The 21,602-nt window shown below is 25.4% G+C and overlaps 2 protein-coding genes across 3 annotated transcripts; both read left to right on the top strand.

The window, feature by feature from the left end:
• Window positions 1-1,792: 1,792 nt before the first annotated feature.
• On the top strand, window positions 1,793-3,883 carry LOC132928887 (cytosolic endo-beta-N-acetylglucosaminidase). The gene is made up of 2 exons (XM_060993827.1): window positions 1,793-1,924; window positions 1,983-3,883. The coding sequence occupies exon 2, from the start codon at window positions 1,985-1,987 to the stop codon at window positions 3,569-3,571; it is 1,587 nt and encodes a 528-aa protein (XP_060849810.1). The 5' UTR covers window positions 1,793-1,924; window positions 1,983-1,984; the 3' UTR covers window positions 3,572-3,883.
• Window positions 3,884-3,890: 7 nt separating this feature from the next.
• Window positions 3,891-21,341, top strand: LOC132928886 (E3 ubiquitin-protein ligase NEDD4). Of its 2 annotated transcripts, none has more exons than XM_060993825.1 (17): window positions 3,891-4,137; window positions 12,288-12,361; window positions 12,448-12,529; window positions 12,786-12,824; window positions 13,577-13,737; window positions 13,820-13,967; window positions 14,025-14,158; window positions 14,295-14,415; window positions 15,330-15,443; window positions 15,610-15,931; window positions 16,496-16,554; window positions 16,628-16,693; window positions 16,883-17,234; window positions 17,313-17,553; window positions 17,680-17,908; window positions 19,445-19,614; window positions 19,676-21,341. In XM_060993825.1, the coding sequence occupies exons 1-17, from the start codon at window positions 3,928-3,930 to the stop codon at window positions 19,776-19,778; spliced, it is 2,625 nt and encodes an 874-aa protein (XP_060849808.1). In that variant the 5' UTR covers window positions 3,891-3,927; the 3' UTR covers window positions 19,779-21,341. The 2 variants fall into 2 exon arrangements, with proteins under 2 accessions (XP_060849808.1, XP_060849809.1); XM_060993826.1 differs by lacking the exon at window positions 3,891-4,137 and adding an exon at window positions 9,673-9,849.
• Window positions 21,342-21,602: the final 261 nt, after the last annotated feature.

Here is a 21,602-nt window from a genome sequence, read left to right as displayed (position 1 = left end):
TTATCTAGAACTTTAAATTTATTACTACCCTAAAATTATAGGAAAATTAACCTACGTAAGTATCCTTCGACGCTTTTCGGCGAAATCAAGCTGTGCCATATTAAAGTTCAAATGTGCACAGCCACCTAAGAAATATCTAGTTTATTTCTTCATTTGTCTTCTTTACGCTTCGGAATGAAATCATTGAAATTTTTTATGAAAATGAGAGCACTTGTCATGTACTGAAGGCTGTTATTTTATGACTGTTCAATAAAATTATTAGAATGGTTAATCATCTCCTACAAATGACGACGATTGTCGATTGCCACGGATGATAAATATTGTAATAATGTGATAGATCATATGTTTTTGTTTTATAGAACTCTTTGTGATATTTTAGGATTCATTATTATATTTCATCTGTCTTGCCTACGAAACTTTTGGTATCTAATTAATTTCATACGTAAAACCTATATAAAAGCTATAATTATATTGTTATACTAAGTTACCTATATATCTACTACTACAGAATACGAATGATCGACGGCTGCAGATGCGTAACTAACAAACTTATTAATACCTACAGCTAGTGTAGGTCCACACCAGTGGCGCCCAAGATATATTTTTCAGGTGTAGCAAGAAATAATTCTACCCACCCACCCACCACCTTATAAACTCAAAAGTCAAAATAATATTATTTTATACATTTTATCATATTATTTTAATTGATAATATTAGTAAATATTAAGGTACCAATCAATATAATCTGTGTTTTGTCAGAATAAGGTGTATTAATTTTTAAAGAGATATACCAATATACATAAATATACATTCATACCAATATGTAACAGGCATTATATTTTTTAAATTCATTAAAACCTTCAAAATAAAAATTTATTTTCGAGTATTATATAAATAGTATACAGTATAGGTGGTTTACTGTTTATTTCAAACGGTTTACGAAATATAAAGCATGAACAAAATACAATAACATTATCATTATTTTATATAAATAATTAATAATGAACATATTTCAAGTTAATTATTTTATGTTATCATACCCATTACCTAGTACTCACCCTCCCCCTATTTTCAAGGTGTAGCGACCGCTACACCTAGGAATAGGGTTGGGCGCCACTGTCCTACACTATATCACATAATTCACACATAAACATATTTGTAAATTAATAAATAAAATAATTTTAATTTTTGATAATTACCAATAATTAATATAGTAGTATAAGACAAAATATATCGTTTACCTACAGTTCCTTCCTAGATATTATGTTTGAGAAGCAATTAGTAAGCAGCTCGGATGTACGATTTTTATCTAGCATTGTAGATTTGATATCCGAGCAGCACCTCGATCCCCTACTTGCCATTCAGATATTGGCTATAGGTACTGAGTGTACTGTAAATAATTAAATTATAAATTTAGTATGTTTTTTTTTGTTTTTTTTATTATGACACTACGTTATATTAAAAATATGTTTATAGCTATATAAAAAAAAAACAATACTGCAGTTTTGCTGTATAGCAGATTTCGAGTGAACCTCGGTAGTCGGTGGCTATATTGAGAGATGCAGTAGGTATGTCATTGTAATCGTGTAATGGATGTGTTAAATTTTTTAGTTCAGATTCAAAATGTTATACCGCAGACCGCAGTCTTTGCTTTAAAAATTCTACCATAGACCGTAGTTCTTATATCACCATCAACTTTTCATATTCATCAAATTATGGCGCCAACATAAATAATATTGACTATTGATAATAATGTATTAAATAATATTTTTCTCTGATGTTTGTGTATCAACAGATTAGATTACATTATCGTAGTTTTAACTTTCTATAGTTATTAGTTATTCTTATTTTGTAGTTTAATCACAATTTTAAAATTCTAATTTTCTAGTTATATATATTAGTTATTGTTAATTCATTTTAAATCGTAAGTTATTGCTTAATGGAAAACATTGTAAGATTTTTATATTACTTTGATATTACAGAAATGGAAATTACAGAAGTATTGCCAATAAAATCTTTAGAAGAAGCATTATCATGGAAGCCACTGTCTGAATCCCTTCCTGTTATAGATTTGCAGGATCGTGCTAATTACTCCATTAATGGCAAAGACTATAAATGCCATGAACGTTTCTTAACACCAAAACGGTTGCTTAATCAAGGCCTTCCCAAAACACTCATATGTCATGATATGCAAGGGGGTTACTTAAATGATAGATTTGTAAATGGAACAAAATCTAGTAATGAGTATACATTTTATAATTGGTCTGTAATAGATACATTTATTTATTTTAGCCATAATTTTATTACTATACCACCAATTGGTTGGATAAATGCAGCGCATAAACATGGTGTTAAAGTACTTGGAACATTAATTACAGAATGGATTGATGGAAACACTTTATGGTTACAAGTATTTAGTAATTTAGAAAAACGAGACAGTTTAGTAGATAAGTTAGTGGAAATATGTAAATATTATAAATTTGATGGTTACCTTTTTAATGTTGAAAATGAATTAGAATTGGAAAACATTGAGAATATGATAGAAACATTAAGCTTATTAAGAACTAAACTGAAGACTATAATAAAACATTCTGAAGTGATTTGGTATGATTCTGTAAGTATGGAAACCGGAAAACTTATTTGGCAAAATCAACTAAATAACCATAACAAATTAGCATTTCAAGCTTGTGATGGTATATTTCTTAATTATAATTGGAAAGAAGAAGATCTTGTAAAATCTGTCACTAATGCTGGAAATAGAGTTATTGATGTTTATGTAGGAATAGATGTATTTGGTAGGAATTGCATTGGAGGTCTTGATTGTTATAAATCATTAGAAATAATTAGAAAATATGACTTATCTGTTGCAATTTTTGCACCTGGTTGGACCTATGAGACATTAAACGATAAGAATAAATTCAATGTAGTGGAAGATACATTTTGGAGGAAACTTTACCCATTTTTGTATATTCATATTCCTTGTACTTTACCATTTTCTACGTACTTTTGTCGAGGTTATGGATCAAAAAAAATTGAAAACTTTGTTTTGTCTTCTTTGGATGCCTGGTATAATTTATCAAAACTAAATTATCAACCATCCGTTCCGTTATGTTTACTAGATGGTAACTTTCCTTGTATTTCTTATGTAGACGGTGAAGCAATTATAGGTGGAGGTTGCTTAAGATTAAATGGTAACAATGAAAACACTTCTTACCATAGGATATTTGTTTGTCATTTTGAAGTTAAATCAACATTATACTTTGAAATAACTGTAAAAGCATTAAAGCCTTATGACTCTCACAAAATATTTTTGGGTGCATTAGATCCATATGGAATGCCATACAAAATGGAGTTTGGTATTCAGGGTGACAATAATATGTTTTTCAATAATTGTGATGATTACAGCTGTATTATTCCTGACTCCAAAATATATAACTTAACATTAGAAAATGGATGGTTATTACATAAATTAAAATGTGAAATGGTTGGAACAATAGTAGAAGTTGCTATTGAAACTGAAGAACCCTTACTTATAGGTCATCTGTTTATAAATGATGGCAGTAATTTATAAATAACATTGATTTATATTATTGAATAGTTTGTTATATTCATTTAATATTTTGTTATAAGAAAAATTGTTCTTCACTTATTATATTTTATATTGTTATTTTTACTTACCTTATTGTCAAAATAAAACAAAAATGAAATAATTAATATTAGTACTTTTAAGGTTTAATATTCATATACAAAGATAAAACACCAATAACCAATTGAAACATTAAGATTAGATAGCTCATTTTACTATGTCAGATAAGCCTAATTGTTCAGTATTATAGGTGTCAATTTTTTGTTAAACATTAATAAAACAGTTTTGTATAAATTATTTTCTTGTACCTTTTTTTTATACCTATATATATATATTTTAAAATGAGTAATAATACTATATCGAGTTCAACTTCAAATTTTCTCCAAGTTCCATCTACTGATGGAGATGCACCTCCATCGAGAAGGAGATTTGCTGGTATTATACCTATACGACGACATTCAACAGGAAGTAGACATACTGGTACTTCTCCAGAGCCGCCTAGAAGACCTACAAGAAAATCGACTATTATTCCACCTATTGGACTTACAACGGTAAATTTGTAGAAGTATAAACTGAAGTATTTCTGTTATTTATTAAAAACTTCTATCTAACTTTTCTACTGTATATTATGCACCAGATCAGGCATTTATTTAATTTTTCATATATTGTAGTGTGTACACTTACCACTGTCGAACTAGGTAATAAAATATATATTGTAGGGTCTAAAATATAATTTGATTATTAATATTTTATATTTATAAGTTAAATTATACTTAATCAAATATCAATATTAACCTTTACTAAAATGTTATTACAGTATAATATTAGTATAACAATACCATAGTTAATTATACAGTACAATACATTTTGAGTTTAAGTTTTGATTAATATAATAAAATATAAATAATAGTTACAATTACATTACCTACTTATGTTTTCATTATTCTTAAATAGGCTATTTTGAGATAAATTAAAAAAATTCTTAAAAAAAAAATGTATTGTAGTCATTATTTTATTTGAATTAGATATAATTTAGAAAAACAATAATTAATTGATACCTGAATAATTTGATTACCTATTAATAAATAAAATTTAACTTCTAATTTAAAATTAGTAATACCTATTCATCTAAAGAGCTGCAGTTGGTGAACATAATAAAAGTATTTCAATTTATTATTAATATATATTATATATAGCCATATATAGGCTATAAAGCTATACCTATCAATAATAAACACTAAAACACTATATTATTTAAATCCATGCTTAAACTTGAATAGCCCAATAGGTATCTATGTATAACATGCTTCGATGTCAACTGGCTAACATATTACTTAATTGTTTGTTTGTAATTTTATATGAATAATATTGTGATGTTTATCTCACTAAAATTGATTTAGTAGGTAGTCGTTTAGATATTATCATTGTTAGAATATGCGTGAAATAAAAAATAAATATGAAGAAAAAAATTATTAGATATTACTCATAAGTACCTATCATACAATTATATATTTTAATTTTATCTAAAAACGTACTATGAAAGTATGAAATATTTATCATTTAATTGGTAGATATTTTGGTAAAAATTATGATATATTAAGTTTTCAAAATAGGTACTAAGATTTCAACACAAATCAATTTTTAATAAGTTCGATTTAAAAATTATAGAGAAAATAAATGTAATCAAGTATTATTAAAAAATGCTATTTATAAAATCATAATAATATAACTTGTATTTACATAAAATATTTTTTTTCCCAGTTATTCTAAATCCTTTAATACCACTAATATACGCATATACAACTTAAAATCATAGATAAGTGTGTATGCAGTATGCATGTAGGTATTTACTCTGTGGTCTTAATTGCGATAATTTTTATTATTTGATAATCATAATTAGTAATATATTATAGGTAATATATTTTCTAAAGAGCAATAACTATAAATGCTACCTTGTCACTGTCACATTTGTAATATGTATACAAAAAAGTAACCTTTAAATTATTATAAAAATTGAATAATATCAAATTTAAGAATTTTATTATTAACTTCAAGTTATCTTCTCCCTCCCCCCCCACTAATAGAAAAAATAATGAAAAAATACAATTTGTGTACATTTATTAAACAGCAAATAATAAAATATTTAGAACTTTTGATGAGCTCGTTTGGCAGCAAAAATATATTGAATATTTGAATCAATAATTATTATACATATCTAATTAAGCTGTGTAGTTAATATTAGTATTTTTGCTCTTGAAGAGGGCGTCACACCCGCATATGTTTTCTCTGTCTTACAAGTATGTAACATAGCAAATTTACGCTCAGCAGATCATGTTTAGCTACGTTCGATTAAAAATTAGAGTGAATCAACCTATTATAAAACTTGAGTCTTGATGGTAAGAAAATTATCTGTGTTTGAATGTTGGTTTTTTACGATAGTTCAATTTTTTAGCAAGTTATGCGTATATAACAACGTAAATTAAAAATGCTCATAACTCACTTAAAAACTTAATAATCGTAAAAAACCAAAATACAAACACAGATAATGTTCTTACCATCAAGTTTCATAATAGGTCGATTCACTCTAATTTTTAAACTAACGGAGCTAAACGTGATCTGCTGAGCATTAATTTGCTATGTTACATACTTGTAAGACGGAGACAACACATGCGGGTGTTACGGCCTCTTAATATTCGTTGTAAAGTATGATTTTACTTTGTTTTGTATTAAAAAAGACTGTTCGTGCAAACTATTGATTTTACTTAATAAGTTCTTGAATTTTAAATTTTAGGTTGATAATTTAGTAAATAATATAGGTATACTAGCCACTAGGTATGTTGATTAGGGGATAGGAACTTATTCATTGGTAGAGTTTGTAAAATTCATTAGGTAAGCAGTTTTGAAAGTATGATTATTTTGTACAACAAGGACCGGGTCAAAGGATTTATCAGGCATGTTCACGAAATTCTTATTTTTGGGATTTTCAAATTCTCATAGGTATACAAAAACTTATTTTTATATCACTTTAAAAGCAGTGTCCCGTCGCTTTACATGTATTAATATAAAATTTGTACTTTTTATAATGAGAACCAACCTGTTTTACTGTAAATTATTAAGTAGATGATATTTCTTAAAACATTTGGCGTATGTAAATTAAAATTCGATGTAGTAGTTGCTTATTTTAATATATTAAAATAATTGAACGTATATAGTCATATAGCCATAAAGATACAATATATTATTTTATGTTACCATTGTTACCTACCTATAGTACTATCATTATTACAAAACCTATTAATATTTTGTTATTTTCACTTTTTTAATGACAACATGTACTTTTACTTCCTCATTTCAAAGCAGAATATTTTTCGGAGTACTTCGATATAAACAAATCGAATTTTATACGAGTACTTTACAAGTTATAAATACCCATTTAAGTTTAGATGAGTATTGAGTAGACGAGTGGATTGGTGATGGATACCTATACCTACTTTGTTTTTCTAAACTTTAAATATACTTTTAACTAATAAACTAGTTTTCCGAAATTTGATTTTGATAGTTTGTAATATTCCGAATAATATAATAAATAATATACTAAATGATAATAATAATAATATTTTGTTTTTAAATATACAATTAAAAAGGTATTTTATCATTCAAAAGAGTAAAAATTTAAAAATTATTAAGATATTTTTTTTTTTCAAAAATATGGTTTGTACTTACATATAGTGCTTGAAAAATTATTTAAAATATATTTTATAAAAAACTTGTATTTTGTAAAATAATGAGTGTTCTGTATTTAATGAATCACTCTGTATGTAGGTTCTATTACTACGGATAAATTATTATAGTCCTTAATCTTCAATTCTTCATTGCTTAAAAAATCTGTGACTTGGTTTTATTGTACTCTTATAATTTTTAAAATACTTAATGATATAATATCAATAGCTGATTATAGTAATTACTATAATTTTTATATCATCCATACCCTCATATTTGGTGTCATTTGGGGGTATTGGCGGTATTGCAGGGTATTGATTTATGCTCATGATTGTTATGATTATGAATACCAAAAATTGATCAAGATTGCATTTTGGCTTGACTATAATTTTTCCACACCAGTTAAAAATAATGATTTTTTTAATAATTAAAATTATTGGTCTTATTGGCCAGTTTATCGGCAACTTTGGTCATAATAGCTGTGGACTGTGGTAGGTATGTTATTCAGCATTATTATGTGATATAATATTAAAAACGATATAAATAGGAATAAAAATTTAAATAACTGAAGTACAAATTTAGTATTATTGGGTACATCTTAGTATACTGTACACAATATTCATAGCATATTAGATCATCAGATGTAAATTTAAAGGTTAAATTTTTTTGTAATAATTCTATAATAAAAAATATATTGCCCAGCTAAAAATCTTTGGCCTAGATAATAGTTATTAGTGTTAGTATATCTTTTAAAAAGTTGAAATGACGATCAGGACCGGATTTAGACTTTCAGATGCCCACGGCAAATCTTTTTTTTGAGGTCCTTGACAGTAAAAAATTAAAAATACCTAATATCTAAGTAATTAGAATAAAAAAGTTAAAACCAATATTTGATAAAATAATTTTTATTATAAGTACCTAATAATAATTGTACGAAAAGTGGTAAAAATTGCTTGTTTTAGGGCCTTAGGAGTAAGAATGGAGTGAAAATGTTCAGTCTTCATTAACATGCACCTTGCGCGTGATCCGTCTCAAATGTGTTAAAAAAAAAAACCGAAAAATTGAATTATATTATCTAATATATTATTTACTATTACAATTTAAATTGTAAAAAAATTAAGTAGTAGATGCACTTTAAAAATATTGTTTCTCAATCTTTTTTGTCTACATGCAATGGCGTATTTAGGATTTTATCTACGTGTATATACTACACTACTACTTACTTATACTTAAATCAGTTAAATCATTGATTTTAAATCAAATTTAAAAACAAATTATTAAGAACTATTTAAAAATAATTCTGTGTTGTATCATAATTGTTGAGTTATATCTAAATAGAGTATTGAGATACAAATTAAATACCTACATCTTATCAAGATAAATAAATAAATTAGTATCTATTTGATAACTAAGTTTTACAGTATGGAAATTTACATAAACCTCGTTACTTTATGTGCCTACTAACTACTTGCAGTGGCGTATACAGAGGGGAGTTTGGGGGTTCAACCCCCTCCTGAAATACTTTCGAGTAACAACTAAAAATAGTTTTATTATGTTGCGGCACAATTTGTATTGCTATATTTTGTAAACCCCGAAAATTGCGGCAAAAAAACTAAAATCGGTACTTATTCTTTGATTAAATATCTAATTTTGTTAACATTTGAATTCAAATTGTCTATAAGAAAAACTGATATTATATAGTTGTTAGTTGTTTTAGATACACGATTGTTGATTAACTACTCACTTATGAAGAACATTGTAATTCATTTTCAAATCTTAGGTATGAATATTAATTTTTTTATTAAACAAAACAATAATTTATAAATTTTTGTGATTTTGACGAATTTTGTCAAAATTCAACTTTAAACATTCATAAGAAGTATTTTTTACTTTTAAGTATTTTAATAATTTTCTACCAAAAATTACCCTCAATCGAAATATTTAGGTACCTCAAACCGTGAAAAATGACTGAAAAAAACACTTATCATTGTAAAATTATTATACATTTTAGGTGTATAATTTCAAATTAAATACATTTGTTTGTATTTAATGTTAAACAATTACAACCCGTATGATTATAGTCCATTTGGCTACCCTTAAACTTTTTTTTTTTTTGATAATTGATCTATCAAAGTATCAATAAATAAACATTAAAAAATACTAAAATAAATCGTCATTCTTTTTTTGTAATTATTTGCGTGCAAGGTGCAACCTTAAAATATAGATCATGTATACGCATATCAGACAGATGATTATTATACAATATTTTGAGTTGATGATTTGAAGAGACTGGAAAACATATGTTGACCCTCGTCCAATGGTCATTGTCCAGTGTTTTTTTATATCAGGCTATCATCAATTTTACTTTACTCTTTAAATTGTCACATACTCACATATTTCCGTAAAATAATAGTCATAGGATAATTATAGTTGTTAATTGCAAATATGCGTCAATGTATCAATAACAATTTATACCAGTGATTTTAGTGCGATCTTAAAATATTAGGTTGTACCGATATTAGAAAATGGAATCAACACTAACCGTGAGTTTTATTTTATTGAATATGTTATTGTTTTAATCTATACAAATATACAATATTATTTAAAATATAGTAGATCATTAACCATTATATTTATCTACCGCCCTCTTTAAGAAATTTATTTAATTAACAAAAAAATTAATTCAAATTATACTTTTTTTCTTTACATTCATATAGGTTTAATAATCTATGTTATGTATTGATTGATCAGAAAAATTTGTCTAATAAAAAAAATCAATGTTTTCAAATAATGTTTATTACCTATACTTGTTTCATTCAATCATATTCAAGTTATTCTTTATTCCTATTTTTTTATTTATTCAATTACTACTGTTTCATAATTTACCTACTCTTCTTCAATCTCGTGAGCATATTTTAGAATGAAAATAAATAGCATTTTAAATCATAATATAATATTGTGGATTTTTTGTTTAAAATGATTATTATTAGTTATTATTTTTAAATTTTACATATTTTTTATAGATGTACTACATCATTATTACATTGGTGATTTGAATATAACTCTTTTTAATCAATGTTAAATAACATACTTTGGATAATGATTAATGTATTACAGTTAACCGTTATTAACACAATTTCACTCAGTGCCTTCTAATTTAATATTCACAATTCATAATATATAAATATTTAGGTACTAACTACAATACATTAACTATTTTGCAATATGCATTTATATATAACTAAATGTGAAGATGAATATATAAATAATATGTAGTTATATAATAAAAATTAATGTTAAGAAATAAACCTACAGTAGTATACATGTGGTAGTAGAATTGTTTATTGTATTTTGAAATAACTATTTACACAGGGTCTTCCAAATTTTGTGTACAAAAATTGAGATGATCTGTGTATTAATGAATTTAATTCCCATATTTTTGCCACATAATATTTGGAAGATTTTATAGTCTGTACATAGATTATACAAATTAAATTATATTATTATTATGTGTTGCCCATTTGCAAATAAAAAACTTTGATTTACAATTTTTGAATATAAATAAATACAGTAATATGGTGACGAAAAGATAAAAAATAAATATTAATTTATGGACTAGTATGCTCTACAATGCTTATGAATTATAATACCTAGATTAAAATATTTTTATGAAATAAGATCAGGGATGGACAATATATATTTGAAAAAAGTAGCCATTTTACTATATAGTCAGAAGTATATAGGTAATGTACTAAAGAAATTAACAATAATATAATTTATATTAAAAACCTATTGTATGATTGAAAAATTCATCAACCCTACACGAACAATTGCAGTGGCATTCTTAAGATTCTTCATTAGGAAGGGGGATATGCAAATTAATTGCAAAGTGGGCATGTTGCTAATAATCGAGAAATCATTCAATGAGGGTAGATATTATACCTAACATGATACATACACTTAGATTTAAGCTGGTGTTTACCTTTTTGATATGACACACTAGGGAACAGTATTTGGTTATAGTTATAGAATATATCGGAACAATAGTGAAAATTCTTAGTGTTAAAAAAGCCGGTGCCTCAGTTTGTGTTTTTGAGTTGATTTATTATAACATGCAGCACCCAGTCTTAGCTACTCTATTAGTTAGATGATTATTAAATGAGTGTCTTGTTAATGGTGAGGTTTATATATATTTTAGGTCAGGTTTATGCTTTAAGAGGACGTCTCACCCACATGTGTTGTCTCCGTCTTACACACGTATGACATACTAAATTTTCGTTCACCAGTTTTAATAGTATGCTTTTAGTTTTAATATTAGAGTGAATTGACCTATTATCAAACTTTTAGGTAAGAACATTATCTGTGTTCTATCATTGGTTTTTTACGATATTTTAATTTTTAAGTGAATTATGAGTTTGGAGGTCAGAGTTAAAGTAATTAAGTTAGATTTTATGAAAGTGTAAATTGGCCTGTAAACTATAAAAGGTTGGTTCCATCCTGGTTTAAATTAAATACTGCTTGAAGAATTTTTTTAGTTTTCAAATCTGTACTTAATATGAATTGAGTATTTTTACTAATAATAAATTAAGCAGGTATGTGATTTTTGGAAGGCAAATGCAAAATTATCTGAAATCTATATGGTTGTGCTTTAATGATGTAACTATTTATCAGTTTTCTATAAGGAATATATTTTATTAATTGATTGATTGTCTTTGTTGCCTAGATGTTATTACATAAAGTGTGAATAGTCAATCAGGAAACTGACTTTCTTATTCAAACAACTACCACCTACATGTTATACTAATCTGTTGAATGGCTAATATGATTTTAATATAAAGCTAGATTAATTTCTAACCATTTTAAGTATTGCTATACAGTGTTATGCACAAGATTATTTAAAAATACTACTATTAAAACAAATAATGTGTATTAGTATTTTAAAATATGACTGATATTTAATAATCAATTACCAATATTTTAGAATCAAGATCCACTACTGAGATTAAGAGTAGTTGCTGGTCATTCACTTGCGAAGAAAGATATATTTGGTGCAAGGTAAGTGACATATTTTGTATTTTATAGTTGTTAAATTCAATATTATATATTTTTTTAATTTTACTTATTCACATTTTTTTTTTTAGTGATCCTTATGTAAGAATTGAATTGAACACTATTGTTGGAAATGTAGCAATAGACTCAGTGTTAACTAAAACTAAAAAGAAGGTAAATAATATATAATATATTTTTTTTTAAATATATTTTATTCTGTGTTTATTGATTACTGTAAATCTGAAAATATGAATCTAAATGTTAAAATACATTAAGATTTAAGATCTAGATTCAACTGATAGGCACATTTCTGTTTGGCAAAAGTGGATTTAATGAAGTTATATTAATTTATTATCATGGATTTCCTAGTTAGGTTGTTTTTATTTTGTTGATATATTTTTATTACTAAGGACATATTTTAATTTTTCAGACCTTAAATCCAGTTTGGAATGAAGAATTTGTGTTTCGAGTGAGTAAATCATTGTATATTTAAGTATAAATGTAAATGCAATTAATAAAAAACTTTCATTAGGTCAAAATGGAGTAAATTATTACTTCACTAATTGTAAACTATGTTTTAGTATTATTTCGGGTGATATAGGTATCTATATCTAAACTTTAAATACTTATAACTCATAAACAACTAGTCCCTAAATTCGATTTTTATGTATCAAAATACTCAGAATATTTTTCTGCTTTGGAATATGAAATTAAAACTATGTTGTCATTCAAAAAAGTAAAAAACTTAAAAAAATATAAGGATTAAAAATATTTAAAAATATAGTTTTTTAACAACTTGAAACTATGTAAAAATCAAAATTTGAATATATGCATAATTTAAACATAATAATGGGGTGAGCATACTTAAAAAAATCACCTTGTATATTAAGCAATATACAATAACTAATGCTAATTACATGAATAATCATAAAACATTTAATTGATTAATAGTGAGTTAATGGTCCCTTGACTGTTATTTATGACTGGCCCATTAAATATATTAATTTCTTTTGTGAAATCTTGCATAAATAAAATAACATTTTTTAAATATATTATATTTAATCAAGGAAAATTTTTAAAATGGTATTCAATGCTGTTTAGCATTATAGTAGATTATTTTATTATAAATAAATAAGTTAATTTTTATTTTATAATTACCACTTAGTTAACATTTCTATAAAATAGAAGTTGATAATATCTAACTTCATCGACATATTTCAGGTTCGTCCTCATGAACATAAATTAGTTTTGCAAGTGTTTGATGAAAATCGTCTAACAAGAGATGATTTCCTAGGAATGGTTGAAGTACCATTGAATAATGTCCCAAAAGAAATAATTGGCAGAAATATATGTAGTCTTCAATATGTATTAAAACCTAGAAGGTTTGTTGAGTTTAACTTGAACATAGGAATTTAAATTTAAATAATTATAATTAAATTTGAATATTTATTACATTTTTTTTAGTGCAAGATCAAGAGTAAAGGGTTATCTTGAGTTATATCTGGCCTACGTTCCAGAACATGAACCTGGAACTTCTGGTCGTTTGTCTGCAGATGGCGAATGGGAAATGATTGAAAATGCAGAAGTTTTAAACATTTCTCACGCACCCTCTGTAAGAAATTAATTGAATACATTTGTGTTCTATCTATAATTACATATATTTTATTAGTCTTATACACCAAATGTTATTGAGCCTCAAGGAGTTTTACCTTCTGGGTGGGAAGAACGACAAGATGCTAATGGAAGAACTTATTACGTAAATCATTTGGCTAGATCTACTCAATGGGAAAGACCTACAATAACGTGAGTTAAATATTGAAATTATGTGTATAATTTTGTATTCAGTATTTTAAATATTGTAAAAATAAAATTTTTTTAATCCGTGCTTCTGATTATGAATGATATACAGTTAATTTTTTAATTTTTTTCATTATTTTAGAGATCTACCTGATGCAAATACAATTCAAAACTTGGCATTAGCAGCTACAGAATTTGAAAGAAGATATCATATCAGTGTAGATACTCCAGAAACTGATAAAGGTGATCCTACTCGTAAAAAGGTAAAAGTTATTATTGAGATCATTATTTATAAAATGTATTTATTTCTAATGTTAAGTAGCATGTTATCTCATCTGTATTTTTTAAATGTAAATATAATAATTATTGTACGAAAAAATACAAAATATTGAGTCCAGGTGTTTGAACTCGCCTTATTTCTATGCTTAAGATAGTAATGTAAACTATTATTAAACATTTCTAATAGAACTAAAATTTTCTTAAAACATTTTAGCAATTTTCATCTATTGACAAAAAAAAGTATTAAGAAACAGAAACCTGTTCTAAATAAGGATTCTCTAGTTAAATTAAATTTTGGGATCTATTTCACTATTTTTTTTAAATCTTCAATAAACATTTTATTTATTATGTCGAACAGGGATGGTCAACTGGCATACTGCGTATCTTTTTTATTTGACTCCTGTTACATTTTTAAATTAGTTTATTCAATTTTAGTGTTTTTATTGTATTTTATTATTGTATTGTTTTTTTAATATTAAAACATGCTGTAAATATGAATAAATAAATATAAAAAGTAAATATTATATTTAATTGACCTTTGTTTTTTTACTTTGGCTGTTAAATTTTAAAGTTCTAAAAATTGGCCTTCTAGTAATTTTGAGTTGCCCATCATTGATGTAGAATAAAATGTTTATCTTATATTTTTAGATAATTAAAATTATTAGAAGTCTTTAACAAATGAAATAAACTAATTGTACATAAAACATAATTCAATAATTGTTTAAATGATGTAAAATCAATAAACAAAAGTTTATAAAATTAAAAGTATTAATAATACAAAAAATAATTTGTTTTTAATTTGTATAATTTAAATTTTTAATAAACAATAGTATATTTTAAACTTTTTATTTAAAATGCATGCTACTATGTTGCCATTGTATATATTGCATGTTAAAAGGCTGTCCAAAGTGATGCAGATGATGAGAGCGATGAAGGTTATGAAGAATCAGATCCACTTACTAACATCGATCGTCGACTTTCCAGTATATCAGCAACAGCCGATCAGAATCAGGTATGCCTGATGTTTGGTTGTATTTCCATATTGATTATTTGGGAAATAATACTTTGTTATATGGTCTATGTAGAATTGTGTTATGTTAAATTCATTTAGATATATATATATTATTATTTTTAGCTAATTACATAAAGCTAAAACTATATTTGTATTAATATTTCAGAGTGATCAGGTCGATTCAAATGAACAAAGTAGTACCACTATAGTTCAAGAAGATATTCCTGAAGGATCTGATGGTCTGCCGAAAGGATGGTCTATGCAAGTCGCTCCTAATGGTCGAACTTTTTTTATTGATCATAATACAAGAGCTACAACTTGGGTTGATCCTAGAACAGGTAGAGCAAGTTCTATGCCTAATCAAAGCCAACCACCAGCGGCTGATCGTGTTGTATCTACATCAGCTTACAATGATGAATTAGAACCATTGCCAGAAGGATGGGAAGAAAGAGTTCATGCTGATGGAAGAATATTTTTTATTGATCATAGTAAGAATACTATTTTTAACATTTTTAATTCAAGTATTAATTTCTGAAGATAAGGCATATTATGGGGCTTACTATATTTTTTTTTGTGTTGTGTAAATAGTATTATGGCAAGATTATTTGAAGTCACTGGAAATTATGTTTAGATAGTTGTAAAGCTAATTTATTACTTAACTTTTCTAATGCTTTTAAAATTATTAAAGATTTTTCCCATAATTGAGTTTTTGAATACAATCATTTTGTCTAATTATTGTATGCGATAATTGCTAATGTGCAAATCACTGAATACATATTTCTTTTTAATGTGGTAATCAATATAAAATTTATTAAATAGGTTAGTGTACCTTCAAAATTTGGTTCGACTGGTAGAAAAATATAATACATTTTAGTTATAACTAAAGTTAGGCACTAGACCACTTAAAATAATGAAAAATGTTAAAAAATCATTTACAATCAATTAAATTAAATTTGATATTTTCATGCAAATAATTTAGATAGTAAATTTATTAATTTTAATTCAAAACAATTTGTAAATGATACTAATTTTATCTTAATATTTTTATTTAGATACAAGAACAACTCAATGGGAAGATCCTAGATTAAATAACCCTAAGATCGCCGGTCCTGTAAGTTTTATTTTATTTTATTTTATTACATATAATTTAACAAAAAAAAATAATACAATTTAAATATTTTAAGGCGTTACCTTATTCTCGAGATTATAAAAGGAAGTATGAGTCTCTCAAAACAAGACTGAGTAAAATGGTAAGTTTAGTAGTCATTAAACGCATTTATTTAAATCCCAACAGTTATATTATAATAAATTATTTTCACCATAGATTATTTTGATATCTTGAATTTTTTTTTTGTAAGTCAAACACTTTTTTTGTTCCTTTGACTTTAAGATATAAATATCAACATATATATTTTATTAATCCATATCATAATTATTAGGCTCATGGGCCACCTGCTAAAATGGAGATTAAAGTACGACGATCAAATATACTTGAAGATTCATTCAGAATTATTAATTCTATGCATCCAGATAAATTAAGAGCAAAATTATGGGTTGAATTTGAACAAGAAGTTGGCCTTGATTATGGAGGTCTAGCTAGAGAATGGTTTTTCTTGTTGAGTAAAGAGATGTTCAATCCATATTATGGCCTCTTTGAATACTCAGCTATGGATAATTATACATTACAAATAAATGCTATGTCAGGATTATGTAATGAAGAACATCTTCATTATTTCAAATTTATTGGAACTGTAGCTGGTATGGCTGTTTATCATGGAAAATTATTAGATGGTAATTATTACATAGATGAAATTGTTTTATATTTATGATATTTAAAATAATTATCTTTATATTATTTTGATTTTATAGCATTCTTCATACGGCCTTTTTATAAGATGATGCTGGAAAAACCCATTGAATTGAAAGATATGGAAAGTGTAGATTCAGAATATTATAATTCACTTTTATGGATTAAAGAAAATGACCCTTCTGAATTAGATTTAACATTTTCACTTGATGAGGATAGTTTGGGACATACATCTCATAGAGAATTGAAACCTGATGGTGCAAATATTCACCTAACACAAGAAAATAAAGATGAATATATAAGGTAAGTTTATAAATAATATTTATTCAATTAAAAAGGTTTAATGATATAAAAATCCTAATATTTTCTATCTATGCTGATTAATAAAGTCTATAAATTATTAATATGAAATTTTTTTATTGCATTTAGTTTAGTGATTCAATGGAGATTTGTATCCCGTATACAAGAACAAATGAATGCTTTTCTACAGGGTTTTGGTTCTATAGTACCTTTAAGTTATATTAAAATATTTGATGAAAATGAAATGGAACTTTTAATGTGTGGTATTCAAAATATTGATGTTAAAGACTGGAAAGAAAATACTCATTACAAAGGAGATTATTCACCCAATAATATTGTCATTCAATGGTTTTGGAGGGTATGTACATTTGAACTAACTTATATATTTGTATGGAACATAAAATATATAAATATAAAAATAATAAGTATTAAACATATCTTAATTTGCAAGTTTCATATAAAGATAAATAGGAGCGTTTGGCATTTGCAAATGCTTGCAAGTAAAAATAATTTTCTTTGGATATACTCTAAAATGAGTGTAGTAAGAGACGAAAATGGAGAAGTATTATAATATTCTCTTAAAAATAAAATCACTGCTAATGTTAATATTTTTGGTATGAACAAGTCTTGGCTGGTGGTCTACCTGAAGGCTGAAATTCATAACATTCTCTTTTTGTGTGGCAATTATTGTTAAATTCCTATAGTTACGTCTTTATTATGATAAATGTCCCATCTTATCTAAATAATATATAATGCAATACCAAATTTTTTTTTAACACATGGACTGCCATGCGACCGCCGTCGTCTGTATAAAAATAATTAGGTATTGATAATTTTTAGACCGCCGGCTGCCACATCATATCATTCGTAAGAGGCCATATGGCCGCGGGCTGCCGTAAATTAATTTAGATTTATATTATTAATTTTTCCGTGGCCAACAATAATGATCTAGAAAATGCGCTGTGGCATAGCGGGAATAATTTCAATTTTTTTGATGTAATAAACATAATTTTAACATTTTTTTTTTTGTATTTTTAATTTTGTTTTAAAATTCAATAGTATATGTACAAATTTAAAATGACACTGAAAAATGTCCTTGGCGTACCCATGATAATATTCTTGTGGCTACATTGTAGTCAACATGTTAGTTCTCTATAATTCTAAAGGCATGTGCATGATCTAAAGTATTTTTCAACAAGGGATTAAGATAATTTGTTGATCTTCTTTTGTTCACGTTGATTCATTATAACAAGAAAATAACATTTGAAAAAAATTGTTATTATTTTCTCTAAACGTCATGTTATATCCTATAATTTTTTTCAAAACAATTTAGATAACCATTTTATTTTCTTTAAGGATTTAAAAAACATCCAATTTTAATTAGTAAACCATACTTAAGATGTTTTTATATTGTTTTTTCATATATTATCTTACAATTATTCCTGAGCTTTAACATATATGATACATATAATCATCCCATTTCTGTTTTCCCTTTATTACTCATAACAATATTTGTTTATATTTCTATCATTTTATTAGTGCTAAACATTAATCTGTGATCATAAAAGTTGATATTATACTATGTGCTGTAAATCCATGTAAACGTCAACAATTGGTGAGACACCAACAAAGTATGCTATGCAAAAATAAAATAAATTGTAAATTATACATTGTATAATATTAATACTTACAAATACAGTCAATAGAGAAAGGCGTAATATTTCAGATTTTTATTTAATATTTTGGATTTGTTTCTATAACTACATACACTACTTACCATTAGCCTAGCCAAATAATTATTGTAAATAGTATAAAATTATATTGTTAATATACCTAGTCAATTTTGTAAGATTGTGAATTAGTATATTATAAATTATTCATTCATTTGTTGTAGGGTGTTTTGTCATTCAATAATGAAATGAGATCAAGACTTTTGCAGTTTGTAACGGGTACATCTAGAGTTCCAATGAATGGATTCAAAGAGTTATATGGAAGTAATGGACCACAATTGTTTACAATTGAAAGATGGGGCACCAAAGAAAATTATCCCAGGGCACACACCTGGTGAGAAGCAAAATTATTTAATATTATATTACCTATTTCAATTAATTTTTTTTTTATATAGTTTTAATAGGTTGGATCTTCCACCTTATGAAAGCTATCATGAACTGAGAAACAAATTAATTAAAGCAATTGAAGGCTCACAAGGTTTTGCTGGAGTGGATTAATGTGAATTCTGAACAGTATATACAAATTATAGGAGTTACCTTCCTTACAAGAGTCTACCAAATGCAAATCTATGTTACAGTAACATTACCCCTCCAGTGATCACATGTGATATGACTATAACACTAAAGATAAATATAAATTTTTTTAAATAATAATCATTCCAAAATGTAATATTAAAGGATTGTAATGTTAGTATTATGATTTTATATAACTGTAAGAACAACATTTTTATGTCGCTTTTATTAGCGATGGCAATATATTTTTATAGAATTTTTTTTATTATTTTTATTGGGTTGAATTCATCATCAGGGTAGTTTAGAATAGCTATCAGTTGAATTTCTATAGTGTATATACATTTATAATTATTCATTTTTGTGTGACTTACAAGTTACAATCACCAGTTTAATTATAAAGACTTATTTGCTAATAAAATCATAAGTTCTGTTATGTCCTGTTTTTAAGATGTGCAATTTTAAAAATCATTATATTTCTGTATACAAAATAATTATTTTTTATTTATTTTATAACAAAAAAATAATAAAATATTTTTAATTGTTGATATATTACTGATTGGAATTTAGATGGAGGATCTGAACTTCTTGGCCTATAAATGTTATACTCTTTTTCTCAGATTAGACTTATAAATTTTAATCGGACATATTTTAAATATTTAATATTAAGCCAAAGAAAGAAATGCAAATATTAAATGGAAATTGTGATTCATAAATAATATAAATAATTTTCAAATGGCAATTATTGTTTAAGAGAAGTATGTATTAGTAGAATACAAAACTAGTCATCGGGACAATTTGCATTTTACCAATATGATTATTTGAACCTTGTAACTTATCATGTTTATCTAAACAGTATTCAAACGGTTAGTAACTTGTGTATTTAATATAGTAATTGTTAGTTTCATTGTATGGAGAAAACATTGCTGAGTAAAATCATATTTTTTCAATTTATTATTATAACTATTTTATTTTTTAAATTGTTTATCATAAAAATTTGAAAATTTTAGTGATCCTACATTTTTCAATATGTAATAGTGTTTTATAAAATTATTGTTATTATTTGTATTTTTTTTCTGAAGTATTTTTATACTTCATATTTATTATAATTTTTTTTTTATTTTTGAACGAAATTATCGTTTTTATAAATAATATACATTTATGGTGTCACAATTATTTGTACCTTGTGACTTGATTGATACTTTTTGTTGTTAAATAATTGTACTTAAAGAAAACAAATTATATTCATAAACATACACAACACTTGTGTGAACCAAATTTATTATAAATAGTACCAGACTACAGAAATTGCACTGTCCTAATAAAGTTTTAAATATATACTTAAATTCTAATTATCTTACGGATATATTTATGTTATTTATAAAGTGATAGAAATTTCAATTAAGTGAGCAAAATGATGATATATTTTATACACCTAATATGTACTATATTTTTTATTATTATTGAAGTTAATAATGTATAATATACACATTAAAGAACTAATCAAATATTATGTTTATTTTGTTTTTGAATAAAATGTACAAAACTCAAGGCTATTGTTTGTTTTATTGTTGTAGTCCTAAAAACTCATATACTCTAGTTTCATTACTATTAAAAAAATATTTCTTTTCGTTAAAGTAATATATTATTTACTTGAATATAACTTTATGTCTCTTAAAATTTATTAAATAGTATGTTAGTCAGCATTTTGTAGTTAGATATGATGAAATTAATTAGACGGTGAAGTTCCATGAAATTTTATGAAAATAACTTTTAATTTCAGTGATCTACATAGACTAATTCATTGAGTGT

Source organism: Rhopalosiphum padi, chromosome 4 (assembly GCF_020882245.1).
Source record: "Rhopalosiphum padi isolate XX-2018 chromosome 4, ASM2088224v1, whole genome shotgun sequence".
NCBI lineage: Eukaryota > Metazoa > Arthropoda > Insecta > Hemiptera > Aphididae > Rhopalosiphum > Rhopalosiphum padi.
Note: the sequence above shows the minus strand (reverse complement) of the source record. Positions and strands in the feature narration are given on the sequence as shown.